Source organism: Sciurus vulgaris, assembly GCF_902686455.1.
Source record: "Sciurus vulgaris genome assembly, chromosome: 11".
In the NCBI taxonomy this organism is placed as follows: Eukaryota; Metazoa; Chordata; class Mammalia; order Rodentia; family Sciuridae; genus Sciurus; species Sciurus vulgaris.
The window spans coordinates 96,906,438-96,923,365 of NC_136472.1; the positions used below are offsets into that span (position 1 = coordinate 96,906,438).

The window sequence follows — 16,928 nt, forward strand, 5'->3', positions numbered from 1 at the left end:
GTAGCAGTCTACAAAATTACCCATACATCGATTTCTTTCCTATACACCAATGATGAATCTCCTGAAAGAGAAATTAGGGAAACTGTCCCATTTGCAGTAGCCTAAACACACACATACACACACACACACACACACACACACAATAAAAACAAAAACAAAACAAACAAACAAAAAAAACAACAACTTGGGAATCAATCTAACAAAAAAGGTGAAAGACCTCTACAATGAAAACTACAGAACCCTAAAGGTTTTAGAAAATAGGAAGACCACGCATGTTCTTGAATAGGCACACTTCATATTGTCAGAATGGCCATGCTACTAAAAGTGCTATACAGGTTTAATGCAATTTCTATTCAAAGTGCAATGATGTTCTTCATAGAAATAGAAGAAAACAGTTATGAAATTCATTTGGGAAACATAAGAGGCCCAGAATAGCCAAAGCAATCCTCAGTGAGAAAAGTGAAGCAGGAGGCATCACAATACCAGACCTTAAATTATATTACAGTGCTGTAGTAACAAAAAGGCATGGTATTGGCACCAAAACAGACATCAAGATCAGTGGAACAAAATAGAAGACACAAGAGACAAACTCACATATATACAGTTATAGTAGATAAAGGAGCCATACGCATATATTGGAGAAAGGAACCTCTTCAACAAATGATGCTGGGAAAACTGGAAATCCATCTGGAGTAGAATGAAATTTAATCCTGTCTCTCATCCTGCACAAAACTCAAAGTGGATCAAAGACCTAGGAATTAGACCAGAAGCCCTGTACCTACTAGAAGAAAATTTAGGGCTGACATTTCTCAACAAGACTCCTAAAATGCAAAAAGTAAAGTAAAAAATCAATAAATGAATGGCATCAAACTAAAAGCTTCTTCACATCAAAGGAAACAGTCAAGAACATGAACAGAGAGTCTATAGAACCAGAGAAAATCTTTTCCACCTGCACCTCAGACCTTAATTTCCAGAATATACAAAAAACTCAAAAAACTTAACACCAAAAACAAACAAATAAGCAATAAAACAAATGAACCAACCAAACAAAAGAAAACAACAACTAAATAACCCAATCAGTAAATGGGCAAAGGAACTAAACTGACACTTCTCAATAGAAGAAATATGATTGTTCAACAAATATATGAAAAAATGGTCAACATCTGTAGCAATTAGAAATGCAAATTAAAACTACACCGAGATTTTATCTTACTCCAGCCAGAATGGCAATGATCAAGAATACAAGCAACAATAAATGGTGGCAAGGATGGTTCACTCATAGATTGCTGGTGGGACTGCAAATTGGTGCAACCACTCTGGAAAGCAGTATGGAGATTCTTCAAATATCTAGGAATGGAACCAGCATTTGACCCAGTTATCCTACTCCTTGGTATATATTCAAAGGATTTAAAACCAGCATACCACAGTTCTGTAGCCATATCAATGTTTGTAGCAGCATAATTCACAATACCTAAGCTATGGAACCAACCTAGGTACCCATCAACAGATGAATGGATAAGAAAATGTGGTTTATATACACAATGGAATATTACTCAGCCATTAAAGAAGGACTTTATGGCATTCACCAGTAAATGGATAGATCTGGAGTCTTTCATGCTAAGTGAGATAAGCTAGTCCCAAAAAAACCAAAGGTCAAATATTCTCTCTGATATGTGGATGCTAGTACACAGCAAGGGGTGGGAGGATAAAAGTTCAGTAGATTAGACAAAGGGTAATGAATGGAAGGGAGTGGGGAGAGGAATGGGAAATACAGTGGAATGAATCTGACATAACTCTCCTATGAACATGTATGAATACCTCACAGTCAATTTCATCATTCTTTTCATCCACAAGACTGGGATCCTAATTAGAATAAGTTATACTCTGTTTGTATGAATACGTCAAAATATACTCTGATGTCATATATAACTAAAAAGAACAAATAAAAAAATTTTAAAAATAAAGTAAAATGCAGTGTTTCCAAAATAGTTTTAAATTGCTTTAGTGTTTCAAAATGGGGTGGGATAGCAGAAAAATGAAGTCTGTAAACATGTGGGATAATGAGTTTATTGAAAACAACTCACAAAAAACATTGTGTAAATGGAGAATAATGATCTTTGTGCCCTTACTTCCCTAGCAGTCCAGGCTCTGCCCAGTTTTACAGTGTCCTTTTTTGTTTCTTTTGGGAAGAATGAGGCATGATGCCAGCATACTTCCACATCTGGTCCATGGCAGTGGTTTTATGTCTTCTTTCAATTGCCATTCATTATAAAATATTTCCAAACTTGAACAGAACCCTGGTCACATTGCTATGTGAAGAAATTCTTTTTGCCATGACTATGCAGTTCATAGGTAGCCAAGATGCTGATGATATTTTATACTTCCATTTGGTAGAGAAAAATCAATAAAAGCCAATAGTGAAATCCAAAAATGCTGTCACAATAAACAAAGCAACTTAAGCTGTACTCATATTCCAAGTTCATGACTAAACTCATTACTCCAGGTAGGTTGTATTTGGAAAATTTGAAATTTTGTATGTAGGAGCTTGCTTCTTTTCTTGATTAAATGAAAATAAAAATTTTTCCCCCACTGTACTGGGGATTGAACCCAGGGATGTCTTACCATGGAGCTACATCCTTAGCTCTTATTATTTTTTGAGACAGGGCCTCACTAGGTTTTCCAGGTTGACCTCAAACTTGAGATCCTCTTGCCTCAGCCTCTAGGGTAGCTGGATCACAGATGTGTGCCACTGTGCCTGACTGGTAACGTCTTTCTTAGGGAATGCTAAAATGCAGATATTTATTGAGTATTCAGATGATACCTTTTCAAAATTGCAATGATAACCTCAATCATTGAAAGCAATGTAGGGGTTATATATCAATAATATTTGGTACTAAATAGCTGACAGGAAAGTACATGCAGTTAGTGAATTTATCTTTTGGGATAGACACAGTTTGGAAAGGGGTTATCACTGTGGTGTTTCCTTGGTTGGCCTTATTAAAAAATGCTGTTATCATGTGATTGTGAGTTGTTATGTTTTTAGGTCCAGAGAGAGAGACTGTATGTAGGTCTGGCAGCCAAGATCCAAGAACCAACATGTATTTTCAGTTTTTGATTATCTCCTTAAAAAAATTAAAGAATAGTAACCACAAGAGTTTATTAAGCTCTTACTATGTGCTATGCTAAACTCTTTGCAGGTATGATTTCTTTTGGTAATCTAGCCTATGAAATAGAATAGTTGTACAGTAGGGTAGTTTATTAACATCATCTGTTTTTCTATAGATAAGCAAATTAAAAGTTAGGGAGTTTAAGAAACTTGTCCACGTACAAAAACAGAGTCTAAACTAATATCCTGTTTGACACCAGAATATTCTTAACATTTTTTAAAAAAATGAGACCTGTTAGTAGTTTTAAGATGGTTGAAGGAAATGGAAACCCACTCTAGATTTTTCTATTTTTTTGTCCTGAGATGTTTTACTTTTTAAAAACTGATTAATCTACCAACTTGATTAGACCACCAGAATAATTTTTTAGAGTGGGCCTTTTCTAAGGCCATGCTGAGATTTTTAAGTTAGCAGGTAAAATATCTCCACTGCTTTTGTTACCAGTCACGGCTTCTCTCCACCCCTCAGCTTGCCAGAAGATCTTAAATGAAAGAAACTTCTAGCCATTATCTCCTCCTCAGATCTAATCTGCTTTAACTTGATGTCCACATTTTTAAGTGTGTTTGTTTGCTGGGGCTCTGGTTTCTCTCTGTTCCTCATTGCACCTTTTATAGCTGGGGCAAGTCTGCATCTTGTTACCTGATTTCTTTATCTCTAATTGCTCTTTGTCAGTCCTGGAAAGGCCTTAGTTTACCTTTCCTGCATACTCTGAATTCTCAAATTCTGTTTATTGGCAGCATCCTACCATCGAGGTCCCATGTTGGATGCAGTAAAGATTGGAGAAGTTCTCTGCCCTCTATGGGCTTATTGTTCAGGAGGGCTACAAGATGTAGACCCAGAGAAGTATGATAGCAAAATGCAAGATTACCTAGGGTATTTTAATAGGAATTCAAAAAGAGGTAGGATAGAGTCACACAGTACTTCTCAAAATTTTCTCTTGAAGTACATCTGATATCAGGGTAGGAGGAAATGTACCTTCAGTAGTCTAGGGATAGCCCCAGATGTCTGCCTAAATGGAAATGTTAGGTATAGGTTAATTCCCATGGATTCTCTTTTGCCTGCAATACATGCATCTTAAAACAAATAAAACAGCATTAAATAAGTTGGCTTTCTTCTCTCCAGTTTTCCAGGTAGATATGCTAAGATGATCAATAGCTTTCTGAATCCCTGGCTAAATAACATAAGGCATATAGTATTTGGTATTTGTATATCAGAGATTTGCCCTGATAGGATAATATGGGTGGCTTTATCTATCTGTCTGTCTGTCTATCTATCTATCTATCTATCTATCTATTTATACATCTATAATGAGGCAGGTCTTAAGATTTCTTTAAAAGGAAGTGACAGGTCTATCAAGACTAGATCTTGATATTGCAGTGATATTGCAACTTCACATCCTAAAGCTCTGTCTGTCTAGTTAGAAGGCATTTGAAGGTTACAGCACAGGCAAAGGGCTGTTTCCAACTTTGGAGAATGACTTGGTGGATGTTGAGAAGATACTAGTTTCTTTGGCTGAAATTTTTAGAGTGCAAGAGTAGTATGAGAGAAAGCATAGGTTAAAAACTATGGAAGAAAGAAGATGTGCTATAATTGGTAGATAACAACTTAATGTGGTGCTTTAAAAGAAAATTAAACTAATCAACTCATGATTCAGCAATACATATATTTGGCTTATGCTACCAAGAAGGGTGGGACAGAAAAAGGAAATAAGTTGTAAGAGTTGGCAGTAGGCTGATATGTGACCTGAAAGATAAGGTGACATCAAATTCTTCCCAAAGTCATAATCTTGGATAAACATGTTAGATAATCAAGAGAAAAATGGACTGCAACTAAGGCTAGAATACCCAAAGTTTTCCATTATTGAATAAAAGTGGTAGCACCAAGAGCATCTATAGCTTTCTGAATTCCTGGCTAAAAGAGTAAGTTGTGAAAGCTCTGCAAACAATGGGAGTAAATAAATGGACTTGGGAAGGTCATGGGAGGTTAGGTAGACAGGGAAGCCCATGTGAAGCATGCCAGGCCATCCCTGATACTGAGAAGCTTAGGAAAGCTGCACACTCCTTTGTGTTGGGTGCCTCAGTATTTAGCAGTTAAAAAAGGGTGGAGAGAGATTTTGGACGGATTTTCTTGGGGTTCCAGCATCTAGACTTAAATCACAACTTAGGAGTTGTCATCATATAGATTCACAGATAGGAATTAATAAAGAGAACAAGGTGGTTAAAGAGGAATGCTTAAGAGTTTGAGGAAAAGAAATCTCAAGGGAGGGAGCAGAGGAATGTTATTGAAGCAGGAAGACAATCCAGAGAAACTGCAGTGTGCCACACTGTTTCTTGACCCTTTCAAGTTTTTTCCCCAGGGTAAGAAGATGGGTGGTTTATTTCATCCTTTGAACGTTCTAGTTTTAACTTGGGTTGTAGCAATAGTGAAGTCTTTGTGGGTTTTCGTTTTTAATTTTTATGGAATTTGTAGCTTTTAGAAACTGTGGATAAAATCTGGCCAAGTGTTGGTTCCTATTTGTTATTTTTAGGCTGGAGTCTTCTGAAACTGCTTGCCAAACACATATCATTTATGGGATTATGAACTGTTTGGTCTTCATTAGAGGCCAGCACCACTATTTATTTTCATTGAAGCTCTCCTGAAGATAGTAATTTAATACACAGATTAAATATGTTATGCTTACAATGAAAATATTTCATGTTCTGTATTTGCCATCATAATAAACAGTGGTTTAATAGTTAACATTTGTTGAGAATCAGTATTTCAAGTTTCTTTTCTGTACCAGACACTGTTCTAAGTCAATTTCATGTAATGTTCATGAAGTCTTGCAGGGGGTTCATATCTTTCTTTTGTATGCGAGGAACCTGAGTTTCAGAGAAGCTGAGTGCTTGCTTGAAACATTACCCTGAGAGGTAGTTCTTGGCTTGACATTCCATGATTAAGTCTTGTGTACACTATTCTATAACATAAAAGAATGATTGATTCTAACCAAAGAACTTTTTTCCAGATCTGACAACCTTTATCACATAAGATTTTATTTCATCACTGAAAACAGATGCTTTGTCTTATATTACCTGCCAGAAGGGTGAATATATCCACTGTAAAACAGGATGCAGAAAGAAGACTCTGAAAGTACATCTAGTGAGGAAATAGATGATATGTAGATCAATCTAGGCTAATTGTTTCAACGACTTTAAAGTACCAGAACAGCCATATGATTCCATGCTAGCAGGCAGCACATTGAGTAGCTTAGAGTAGCTTGTGCTTTTTTTTTTTTGTTGTTGTTGTCTTTTCAGGGGAATGAAGAACAATTGTCAGGTCTCCTTGCCCACTGGTGATTCTGTCTCTGATGACCTCCCTCGGACTTGCCCATTGCTGATAGCAGTTTCTCAGTGCCTTCAAGGAAAGATAATTCCTTGATTCCATTTTAGTAAGGTGCTGAATTTCACTTCAACTCAACATACATTTATTGAATGACTACCATATGCTAAGCGTTGTTTTAGGCCCACTTTATGAAGACTCTTCTTTGATTATTGATATCAACCACTATTTATAGCCACATATATAAAATAGAAAATAGGATAGTTGGCATTTTTAAACTGTGTTCAAGTAAAAAACCATAGAAATGTTTTTTATCAACAAATTCTCATTGTGTTTTTCTCATTTGTGCCACACCCAGCATTCTTTACTTCTGAGTCTTCTCCATAACAATCTGACATTTGTAGTTCTGAGAGAATACTAAAAACATAACTGCAGTTATTACGAACCAAGACTTATTTGGTAATTCCTTGACATTCTGCTATGTAATGTAATGTATGTTTTTTATTAAGGCTTGTGGTTATATCTGTGTGCATTCCAGTACCTTAAGCTTTTCAGTAATTTATCTATAGTGAATTGTTAACATTATGGACACTTTGGCATTTGGTTTGTTTCTCTGGCCTCTCTCTCTCTCTCTCTCTCTGCGCCTTGCCCCTCTCTTCCCATGAATCTTTCATGTTCTGAGGCAGAGAGATGAAGAATATATGCCTATCCTCAAGAATCTTAAAACATTATTCAGTTATTTTATGGCATTAGATAGTACAGGAATGAGCATGCATTTCTTCTGGCTTTCAGTATGGTGTTTCATAATGATCATTTTATGTACATTTTCTGCTAGATTCTTTCATACTAAGCACGCTAGTGCTTTCTCATGCAGTTCAATACATGACGTCTTGCTTAGTATTTACACAGCAGGTGAGGAAACAGTTAAATGTTGTCTAAAGACTCACACCCTTCCTGCCTTAATGTTTCTCATTCTATGGGAATTAACTATGGTATATCATAGAAGAACATCCAACTTGGAAAGCAGAAGTTCTGTCCAGGTTGGAGTCACTTCTCTGACTCAGGACAAGTTACTACTTTTCAGAACTTTAGTCTTCATAGCTCTGTGTGAGAACAAAGTATATAGGAACTTTGAAATAATAAAACCTCTTACCAACTCTGTTGCTATCTTTATTTATTGTAAAGCATATTAAAGCTTTACGTCATTATTGTCACTTTGGGAAGTGAATAACCCATCTTTTACAAGTGGTTAAGGAAGCCACATTAGGGACTTGCAAGAATGTGAAAGGTTTCAAATAAGGGAAGTTGAAAGTCATCTGGGAGCTGTAAGTATTTACCTGTCTTTCAGAAACTGAGTGTTTGAACGGTTGAGCCCCTGTTGCTTATGAGATATTGTGCTAGATGCTTGGACAGTAACATTCCACACCTTTAATATACTGTTTAGAATAAGGTGGATAACTTTGGTTTACAAATAACTAAGAAGAAAGGTGCAGTGGAGAAAGCACCAGAATCTCCAACATCTGGTGTTGAGCAGGGTGAAGGAAGAGGTAACTTCAGTTTGGAAGGGTTCAGGAAGGGCTTTGTGGAGGAAATTGGGGTTTGGCAGTGACTTTGAAGAAGGGGCCACTTTGTCTCTGGAGCATGAAAGAAGGGTATTTTCCAAGGAAGGGGAATAACAATAGAAACACAGGTGTAAGAGTGTATTTGGTTTGTTCCAGGTAATCACAGTCACCTCACTGGGTAAATGTGGTTGGTTATGTAGGAAGAAGCTGCCATTTGGAAGATTCTGGACAAATCATCAACTTAGCCTTACTATACATGGTTCCATTGCCAAGTCCTTGTTCTTATTCTTCTAACAGGCTTTCCACCTCACACCCACACAGAACTGAACCTTTTTTTCCCACCTGCCTTCAAGATCTGTGTGCAGAAAAACATGGTGAGGGAGGATTCTGGAGCTGCTCCTTGGGCGAAATTCTGCTTCTAATGTGTCACTGGCTTGCACTACCATGGGGAAGTCACTTACCCTTTCTGTGACTCAACTGCTTCATCTGTAAAATGAGAGTGATGGTATCTAGTTCTAAAGCTGTTGCAAGGATTAATGGGTTAATTTATATAAGATACTGAGCACCATCTGTGCTGCTGTTGTTGCTAGCCTCTGTGGCAACTTACCGACAGCCTTCGTGATTGATTCCAGGCCTCTCACCCCTACATGACTGCACCCATTTTTGGGGAGATTTCTGTCCTGTTTTTCCCTTTGTGTTCCCCTTGCTTCACATTGTCTGCCTTCTGCATGGTAATGTGAAGATGATAACTCTACATTATGTATGCCTGTACATACTGCTCCTGTGAGTCTTGCTTAAATCTTATCCCAGAGAAACTGAATTTCAGGAAGAACTGCCTTATACCAACAGACTGACTGGTTAAACTTGTTCCCACATAAATATAGCTTACTTCCATAGCAAACATTGTCAAAGTAAATCCATTAGCACTTGTAAAATAATAGGTAGACCTCAATGCTCAAGTTTATATACAAGAAGAGTTATAATTAAATATTTATCAGGTGTTTTATATTCTTCTTATGAAATGAAGTTTTAGTGTTTCATTAGCATCATCTAATCATGGGTGCTGGAGGTTAACTCTTTGATACAAAAATATTGTTGACTAATTAAAGCCTAGTATAATTTCTTCCAGGTTACAATTTGAGCACAGGTGGAGACATCTGTGCTTAGCTTTCAGGTTAGGCAAATGGGAAACAAGTGGTTTGTGTGATATTTGGAGCATCTTCACCATGGACTGCCTTTCTCAAGAGTAGGTGAATGTTATTCCTACATCATCAGCTCAGAAGGTGACTATGGTGATTCCAACTGTAATTTTTAATAAGTATTAATAGTTGGGTAGAAATAGAAAAACACCTTCTAAACTGGCCCCTTGCTTGGCATACTTTATATACTCAGTTTCTCTTTCTATTTAAGAGAAAATATTAATTTTACTGTTATTTATTGTGAGTTTAAAATTTAACAATAACTTTTAAAAACAATTAGGTTTTAAGATCAAGGTTTCTATTATGTTGCAAATTAATTTTATTTAAAAAAGGCGATAAGCAGTTTATTTATTTATTTTGTGCACGTGATTATAGTGTAGAAACTTGAGCCAGGCAATTAGGGAATAGTGTGCTTCATGTGATTTCTTTTACTTGACTTTACTGCTGGGGATTGAATCCAGGGCCTTGTGCATGCTAAGCATGTGCTCTTCCTCTGAGCTACATCCCCAGCTCATGTGATTTTTTAAATCAATGAAAGATGTTGGCTTTCTAGTTCAGAATTACACACTCAGTAGGAGGTGGAGCCAAGATGAAAAACCTAAGGTGGAGTCCTCATTTTGTATGATTGAATTGTGTTACTGCCAGAAAACATAAGTTCTGAACCTTGATGATCATCATTACTTTGGCATTTGGAAAATGAAAATATATGGAAGGAAGACCAAGAACCCAGAACACACTTGAAATTGAAAACATATACCAGGGACTGAACCCAAAAGCGCTTTACCTGAACCACATATCCCATCCTTTTTATTTTTTTTCTTGATGCTGGGCCTTACAATGTTGCTGAGGCTGACTTTGAGCTTGCAGTCCTCCTGCTTCAGCCTCCTGAGCTGCTGAGATTTCCAAGTATGCACCACTGCACCCAGCAACATGTATTTTAAACCTCCCTTATGGTCGAGAAGTCGTCCATAACCATATTCTCTTGTATAATCCTGTCCTCTTCCAGAAGGACTGGGAGCGGAATCATTCATGCATTCTTGATTCCATCCAGTACTGAAATACTCATCTCTTACACAGAACTACTGAGTGATAACACTGTCACAGCTTTATTGCTTTGCAGCACACCTAGAGAAAATTTGAAACTATCAACAGACTCTTCCAGAGTGATTTCCAGAGTTATCTACAGTCTACCAGACCACCTTCATGATAAACTTTCACTATTCTGAGATATTTAACATAGAAATAGCCAGCATGTCTTGAGTACTTCCTGGGTGTCAGGAACTGTTCTACATGCTTCCTTTGTATTAATTCACTCCTCAAAATGGCCTGAGAGGTGGATTCTGTTCCATGTAACAGATGAAGATACTGAAGTACAGAGAGGTTTTGGTACTTAATCATGCTACTTGTTGCTAATAGAATCAGGATTCTGCCTCCAGAGCTCATACTCCAGTCCCTTGGCTATATTGACAGGGTGGCTTATAAGTGGGCTACTGTGTTCCTGTTTGGGGATAGGAATTATTACAGTGCAATCATAGGATCTCTGTGAAAGGACAGAGCTGTGTAGTTCCTTTCTCAGTTGAGGAGCCGTATCAAGTAAAGAATAGGAAGAAATGAGGGATTATGCCAGGAATTCACTAAGGGGAGAACTTCCAAATAGCTCATTTGAGCTTGAGTCCAGCTCAGAAGGACTCCCGGTGGTGGTGAAAGGAGAAGGAAGGGTCATCATGTAATCTCTGTATATTTTATCTGCCCATATACTCCTACCTCAACTCTGCTGTAGGAATTGCATCTGCAGCCCCAAACCCAGTACAGCATACGCCTTCTTTATATATTGTCCAAGTAAAAATAAAGTGATGTTAAACCAAACACGTTCCCCCAGTCTCAGAGTATCCACGTACAACTTGGATTAAAATTTCCTAGGAGTCAGCTTTCTTTTTTGGTCTTCTCATAATATTATATATAGGTATTCTGATTTCTCTACCGTTAGAGCAGTACACTGTGTCAGATAAATGCACACTTTGGCACAGTACCCTTCTTTGAAAGGCCATTTAACTGTGCTACCTGTGTGAGCTGGAATGAAGGATAATGACTGACGCCATTCGTTGAGTTGCCTAATATATAGCAGGCACATACTTCATTTAGTCTTCCTATCAGCCCTGCAAGCTAAGCATTAATTCTCTGTTGTATAGATAAGAAAAATGAGCCTCAGAAAGGATGAGTGATTGTTCAAGGCCTTGCAGCTAATTGGTGAAGTCTAGTTCTGACAAAGCCCTTGTTTTTCTCATTGACTAATAATTCACTAAGGAGGTTCTCTTCATCTTTTTTCCTGAAAGTCTAAAGCAGACCTGCTCTTTTGAATTGAAAATACTTCTGAAGTAGAATGCGTAGCTGATCCCAGACTTTTACCTCTTTTGTAAGAAAAGATATTACTTTGCCAGGAGCTTCCTTTCTAGAGCCTGATAAAAATTTTTAAATCAGAATTAAAAACACAACAGCAACAACAACAACAAAACAAAAAGAAACTCTCCAGTGCACACAATGAATGATTAAAACAAAACAACATAGTGAAACAAATGAAATAAAACACACATACACACACACACAAGCAGAACAAAACCAACCAGACTTTACAGCTTGAGAACCTTTGATCTTCACATTTGCCCTTGGTGAGCATGTTGATGGGTCCTTGGATCACAGTGGTGTAAAAGTTAATCTTCATGTTCAGGGGCCTATTAACTCTTCAAATGCCAACTTATCAGTTACTTGGACTGTCACAGTCCTGAATAAGGTGTGCGACCTCAGTTGTTCTGTTAAGGAAAAAATTATTCTGGCACTTGTTAGAATGGCAAGGAAGAACTTATTCAAGACTCTCACAATAGGTGTCAAGACTGTTAACAATAGGCAGGAGAGATTGGGCTCAAATCCAAATACAGCATAAACAAGTGGGGATTGATAGCCTAGTGGGAGCAGATGTAGGGAAAGTTTGTAGATAGAAAATGACTTAGAAGAGACATAACAGGTAAGAGAGTTCTAGCTGAATGAAGTCAGGGCAAGGGATAATATACATCAAAGATGGGGGTTGAGGAATTGGAGCAGATATTGAAGGAAGGGGATTCACTGTAAACTAGCATAGTGGAACTCTTGTGTAGGCTATGTAGACCCAGTAAGGATGGGAACCAAGGTGGAGGCCTACTTGAGAAGAGAGCTTAGATGGATGTGATCAAGATTAGTCAAGCAGAGATTCTTTTATCAGTTCCTATTGCTTATGTCAAATATAAGGGTTCAGGCATGGACTTGAACTCATGCAAGGAGGTTGCTATTAAATGAAGTACAGAGTGAATTCCAGAAAAAAAATACATTTTATCACTGGTGAAGACATCTTTGATAGGGTCAGCATAAAAGATCATAGCAGCTCTGAGAAATGTGACCTTTAAAGTTTCTCTGATGTTGCTCAGGAAGGTTTGCTATTTTTAATTTTCTTAACAAATTTAAAGAGCGCCTATTAAATGCTGACACTGTTCTAAATCCTTTGCATTTATTATTTCATTTAATCCTGAAAACAGTCGTATGAGTTGGTTATGCAATTGTTATTCCATTTTTTGTGCAGAATAGAACAAAGACCCAGGGGAATAAAATAATTTGCCCAAGGTTACATAGCGAGGAATTATATGTGGGGGCAATGGATTTCAACACAGGCAGCCAGGCTCCAGACTGGACTGTGCAATCCAAATCACCCCACTGGGGTGCATTCTAGGCTGTTGGCCTTTCAGGGATTTATGTCTGTCTTTTTTGAGATTTTCTTTTTTCTGCCCAGAAATAAATAATTCTTTTTCTGAGTTCTGGTAGACTCTGCATCTTGTTTGAGGAGAGTGTGTTTAGCTTTAATCTTCTGTAAATCACAAAGCTATTTGTAAATAAACTTTCTGGGCACCTTTCACCTTCTAGATTTGGCTAGTAGTTTATGGTTAAAAACACGTTTCCTATCTTGCCCACAGTCTGAACAGCATATCATTAGTGATCCTTTCTAATCAAGATTTGCCTTTTTCCCCCCACTAGCAGTCTCAGTGGCATTCCTCCTTCTTTTTTTTTTTTTTTCCCCCAATAAATCATCCATTTGTAATGAGGGTTAATTCCTTGATTTGATAAATTGACTTCCACATAATATACTTCTGGCATCAAAACTCTCTTTAAAGAGGCAAATCCCTTTGAGCTGGGTAGATCCAGTTTCTAAAATGTTTGTTTAGTGGTCTCTTTAATTTTGCTTAAATTTGCCAAACTGGTATTTAATTAGATGAATTAGCTGTTTTATTGATAGTAGGGATTGAGCTTGGGGTGCTTTACCACTGAGTTACATCCTCAATCTTTTTTATTTTGAGACAGCGTCTTACTAAGTTGCTGAGTCTGACCTTGAACTTGTGATCCTTCTGCCTCAGTGTTCCAAGTTGCTGGGATTGTAGGCATGCACCACGGTACCTGGCCCCAAACTGGTATTTTAAAAACCCTGGTGGATGTGATACTAGAATCAAAGTTATAAAATATTACATGTGGAAACTCTTTAGTATTCCATGGTTCCTCACCTTATCACAATTTTCATTTATTTTAATTGCAGATCTGTCTATGGCAGTACAGAAATTTTCCCAGTCACTACAAGACTTCCAGTTTGAATGTATTGGTGATGCTGAAACAGATGATGAAATTAGTATTGGTGAGTACTACCATTCTTCAGTATCCTATGATTTTAAAAGTCTTATTTATTTATTTAATTGAGATCCAACAAATCCACACACCTAAATAATGAACATCTAAAATAGTCTCTGGCTTTAATAAAACTCTAACGGTAATTTTGGGGGGGTTTGTGGAAAAGAATACTATAAACTGTTTTTCAACTTGATGACTGTTTTATTTTTGTTCCACGAGGAAGTTACTTTATCAGCCTATAGCCTAGGTTAACCCTCTGAGAAAATCTGGATAACAATGTATGTCCCTGCCTCAAAGTAAGTCATTCAACCAAACGTGTATTGGGCATATACTATTAAATATGCTTGGTACAGGTTTTCAGAATTATCTTACTTTTTTTCTTAATACTGATTTCCTTTTTAGAACATTTGTTTGTAAAGAAAACAAATCATGTTTAGTTAGTGATAATGTATTAAACAGGTTTTCTGGCAGGACACAGGGCATTATTACAGATCAGGACACTTGAGCCATAGTCTGACTTTGCCACAGTCATTTAGCAATCTGAACCTGGGAAAGGCATGCCCCTTCTGAATGACACAGATTCATTTTGAGTAAAAGCGGAGGTTCAATTATGTGATCTTCAAACTTTTGTCAGTATTTGAGTGTGTGCTGTTTGAAGATGAGGTTCATGGTGCATTCTTTCCCCACCTTTTAGAGATCGCTAGTTACCAGTTTGTGCATGTGAGGTCCTCTTGTAGGCTGGATTAGAGATATGTTGCATAATTAAAAGAGTGTACGAAGTATATGTGGACATTTTTAGAAAATAATACTAAGTGTGCCCACTTTCCAAGTATAAAAATACAAATTACAAGTACTTAGAACAGTGATTTCCAATTAACATGTACATGAAACACCTGGAGATCTTATTAAATGCAGATTCTAATAGTAAATTCTGGGTGGAAAGTACAGATCTGTATTTCTTTCTTTTTATTTGTTTGTTTTGTAGTACTGCGTGTGGAACCTAGGGCCTCGTGCATGCTGGGCAAGCACTCTACCTCTGAGCTATATCCCCACAGTTCTGTATTGCTAATAGACTTTAGGGGATGGCAGTGCTCCTGGTGCCTGGACCATACTTGACTAGCAGGCCCTCCAGGCCTCCTCACAATCACATTCCTCTCCTTTCTCTGACCTTTATTTTTCTTCTATACTTTTACCAGTTATGTCTGTATTCCCAAACAAATGTATTTTATTAGTTTTGAAAATCTCAATAGTAAGTCCAAAACTTGCTGTGGAAAAAAAGCAGTATTTTCCCTACAAGAGGAGGGCTGTCAGGAGAAGATGAACTGCATGAGTTTCTCATTCATCCCATGCTGTTAGCTTGCTTATATTCACAAGAACTCTCCTGGAGAAATCACTGGGCAGAGTGCACAGTCCTCAGACAAGCTGTTTCTGCAGGTGGAATTTACATCAGATGTACACAATTATGTACAAGTTGGTGATCTTTCTGAGGGTATATGCCAGTGATCACTTTGACTACTTGTCTCTGTGAGCATGAATTATTCTGAGGGAGCATAGAGGGGACTGGTTTCTGGGATCATGGTTACCTACTTCTGCCTCAGTCTGGAATGAAAGGTGACCCAGACTTGCCTGTTAGAGAGTCTCCAGGAAATGGGGAGAGCCCTGCCACATGGACTTCAAGCAGAATGACTCCTTTGTCCTCACAGGATGAATGGGGTTGATCAGCATTAGTGGTCATGCACCATCAACATTTGGAGCAATAGTGACATTTTGCATGTTTCTCTGCCTCCGCTGGGGATCTAAGTCAGTATATGCTAAGCATTTGCTCTACCACTGAACTACATCCCTGGCCCATGATTGTCATTTATTGATATTTGTGTCATAAGTATCTAGTCCCTAATGTAGGTGGATAAAAGCCTTGATATATTGATAAGAAAATATACTAGCACTATTATTTAGAAAAATATAAGATTCATATAAAATTAATTTTTTTCTTAGTTGTAAAACTAAAGTCCATGAAGTCAGAGGCCAGATCTGTTTCTTTTTTTTTAAGACCTTAGCACTTAACTTTACTCATGATAGAACTTCAGTTACTTTGTTGGATAAATGATGTAATTTTCTGTATAAACTTTAATTTTTTCCACATTATATGCATATTTGTCTAATAGGATAATACATATAATTTTCCTTTGGAAAAAGGATTGTAGCAAATATTTTTGGGTTTTCACAATCATGGTTTCATGACTGTATTCCATCAGGTTCATACAAAGAATTTATGAAATAATCTCTAGAGTACATGCAGGTTGCTTCTGGTTGATCTCCCACCTGTTATTGTTAAGAGGACAATAAACATCTTTATGCATATTCTTTTATTTTCTTTTAAGCATCACATGTCTGTGGCTGCTGTGGAGGTTGGTTTTTTTATTTTTATTTTTAGTTGTAGATGGACACAATACCTTTCTTTAATTAATTAATTAATTAATTTTTTTGTGGTGCCAGGGATTGAACACAGGGCCTTGTGCTTGCAAGACAAGCACTCTACCAACTGAGCTATATCCCTAGCCCAATACCTTTATTTTATTTACTCATTTTTATGCAGTGCTGAGGATAGAACCCAGTACCTCATAGATATGAGGCAAGCACTTTACCACTGAGTCACTACCCCAGCCCAAGGTTGGATTTTTAATTACTCTTCTCTGCAGTATTTTAGGCAGACATCAGGTGATTTCTCTGGGTTGCAGTGGACTTGGTATCTCAACAGTGGTCTGTTTAACTCTTTCCACTTTGGCTAAATGAACATTGTTGTGCAGCTGTTGCAAGTTAGTTTTGAAAGGTATGAATTGATCAGAAGGCTTATTATAGGCAATTAATATTAGATTAATTTCTAATGTTTAAGGGCCTTAAGAAGTTAGATAGTAGTTTGGAGATCAGATGCTGAATAATATACAGGAGTAAAGTTCTTTGCTAATTTTAGATCAGGAGGCTTATTT

The 16,928-nt window shown here is 37.3% G+C and overlaps 1 protein-coding gene across 3 annotated transcripts in view; it reads left to right on the forward strand.

Annotated features, from left to right (window-relative positions):
• The window catches only part of ARHGAP42 (Rho GTPase activating protein 42), a 254,950-nt gene that overhangs the window by 53,914 nt on the left and 184,108 nt on the right, over positions 1 to 16,928 (forward strand). For all 3 annotated transcript variants that reach the window (XR_013757530.1, XM_079101943.1, XM_079101944.1), the window contains exon 2: positions 13,853 to 13,948. Coding sequence is in view for 2 of the 3 variants with exons in the window: in XM_079101943.1 (XP_078958069.1) it covers positions 13,853 to 13,948 (96 nt within the window). In the remaining variant the exon portion in view is untranslated. The remainder of the gene's footprint in view (positions 1 to 13,852; positions 13,949 to 16,928) is intronic.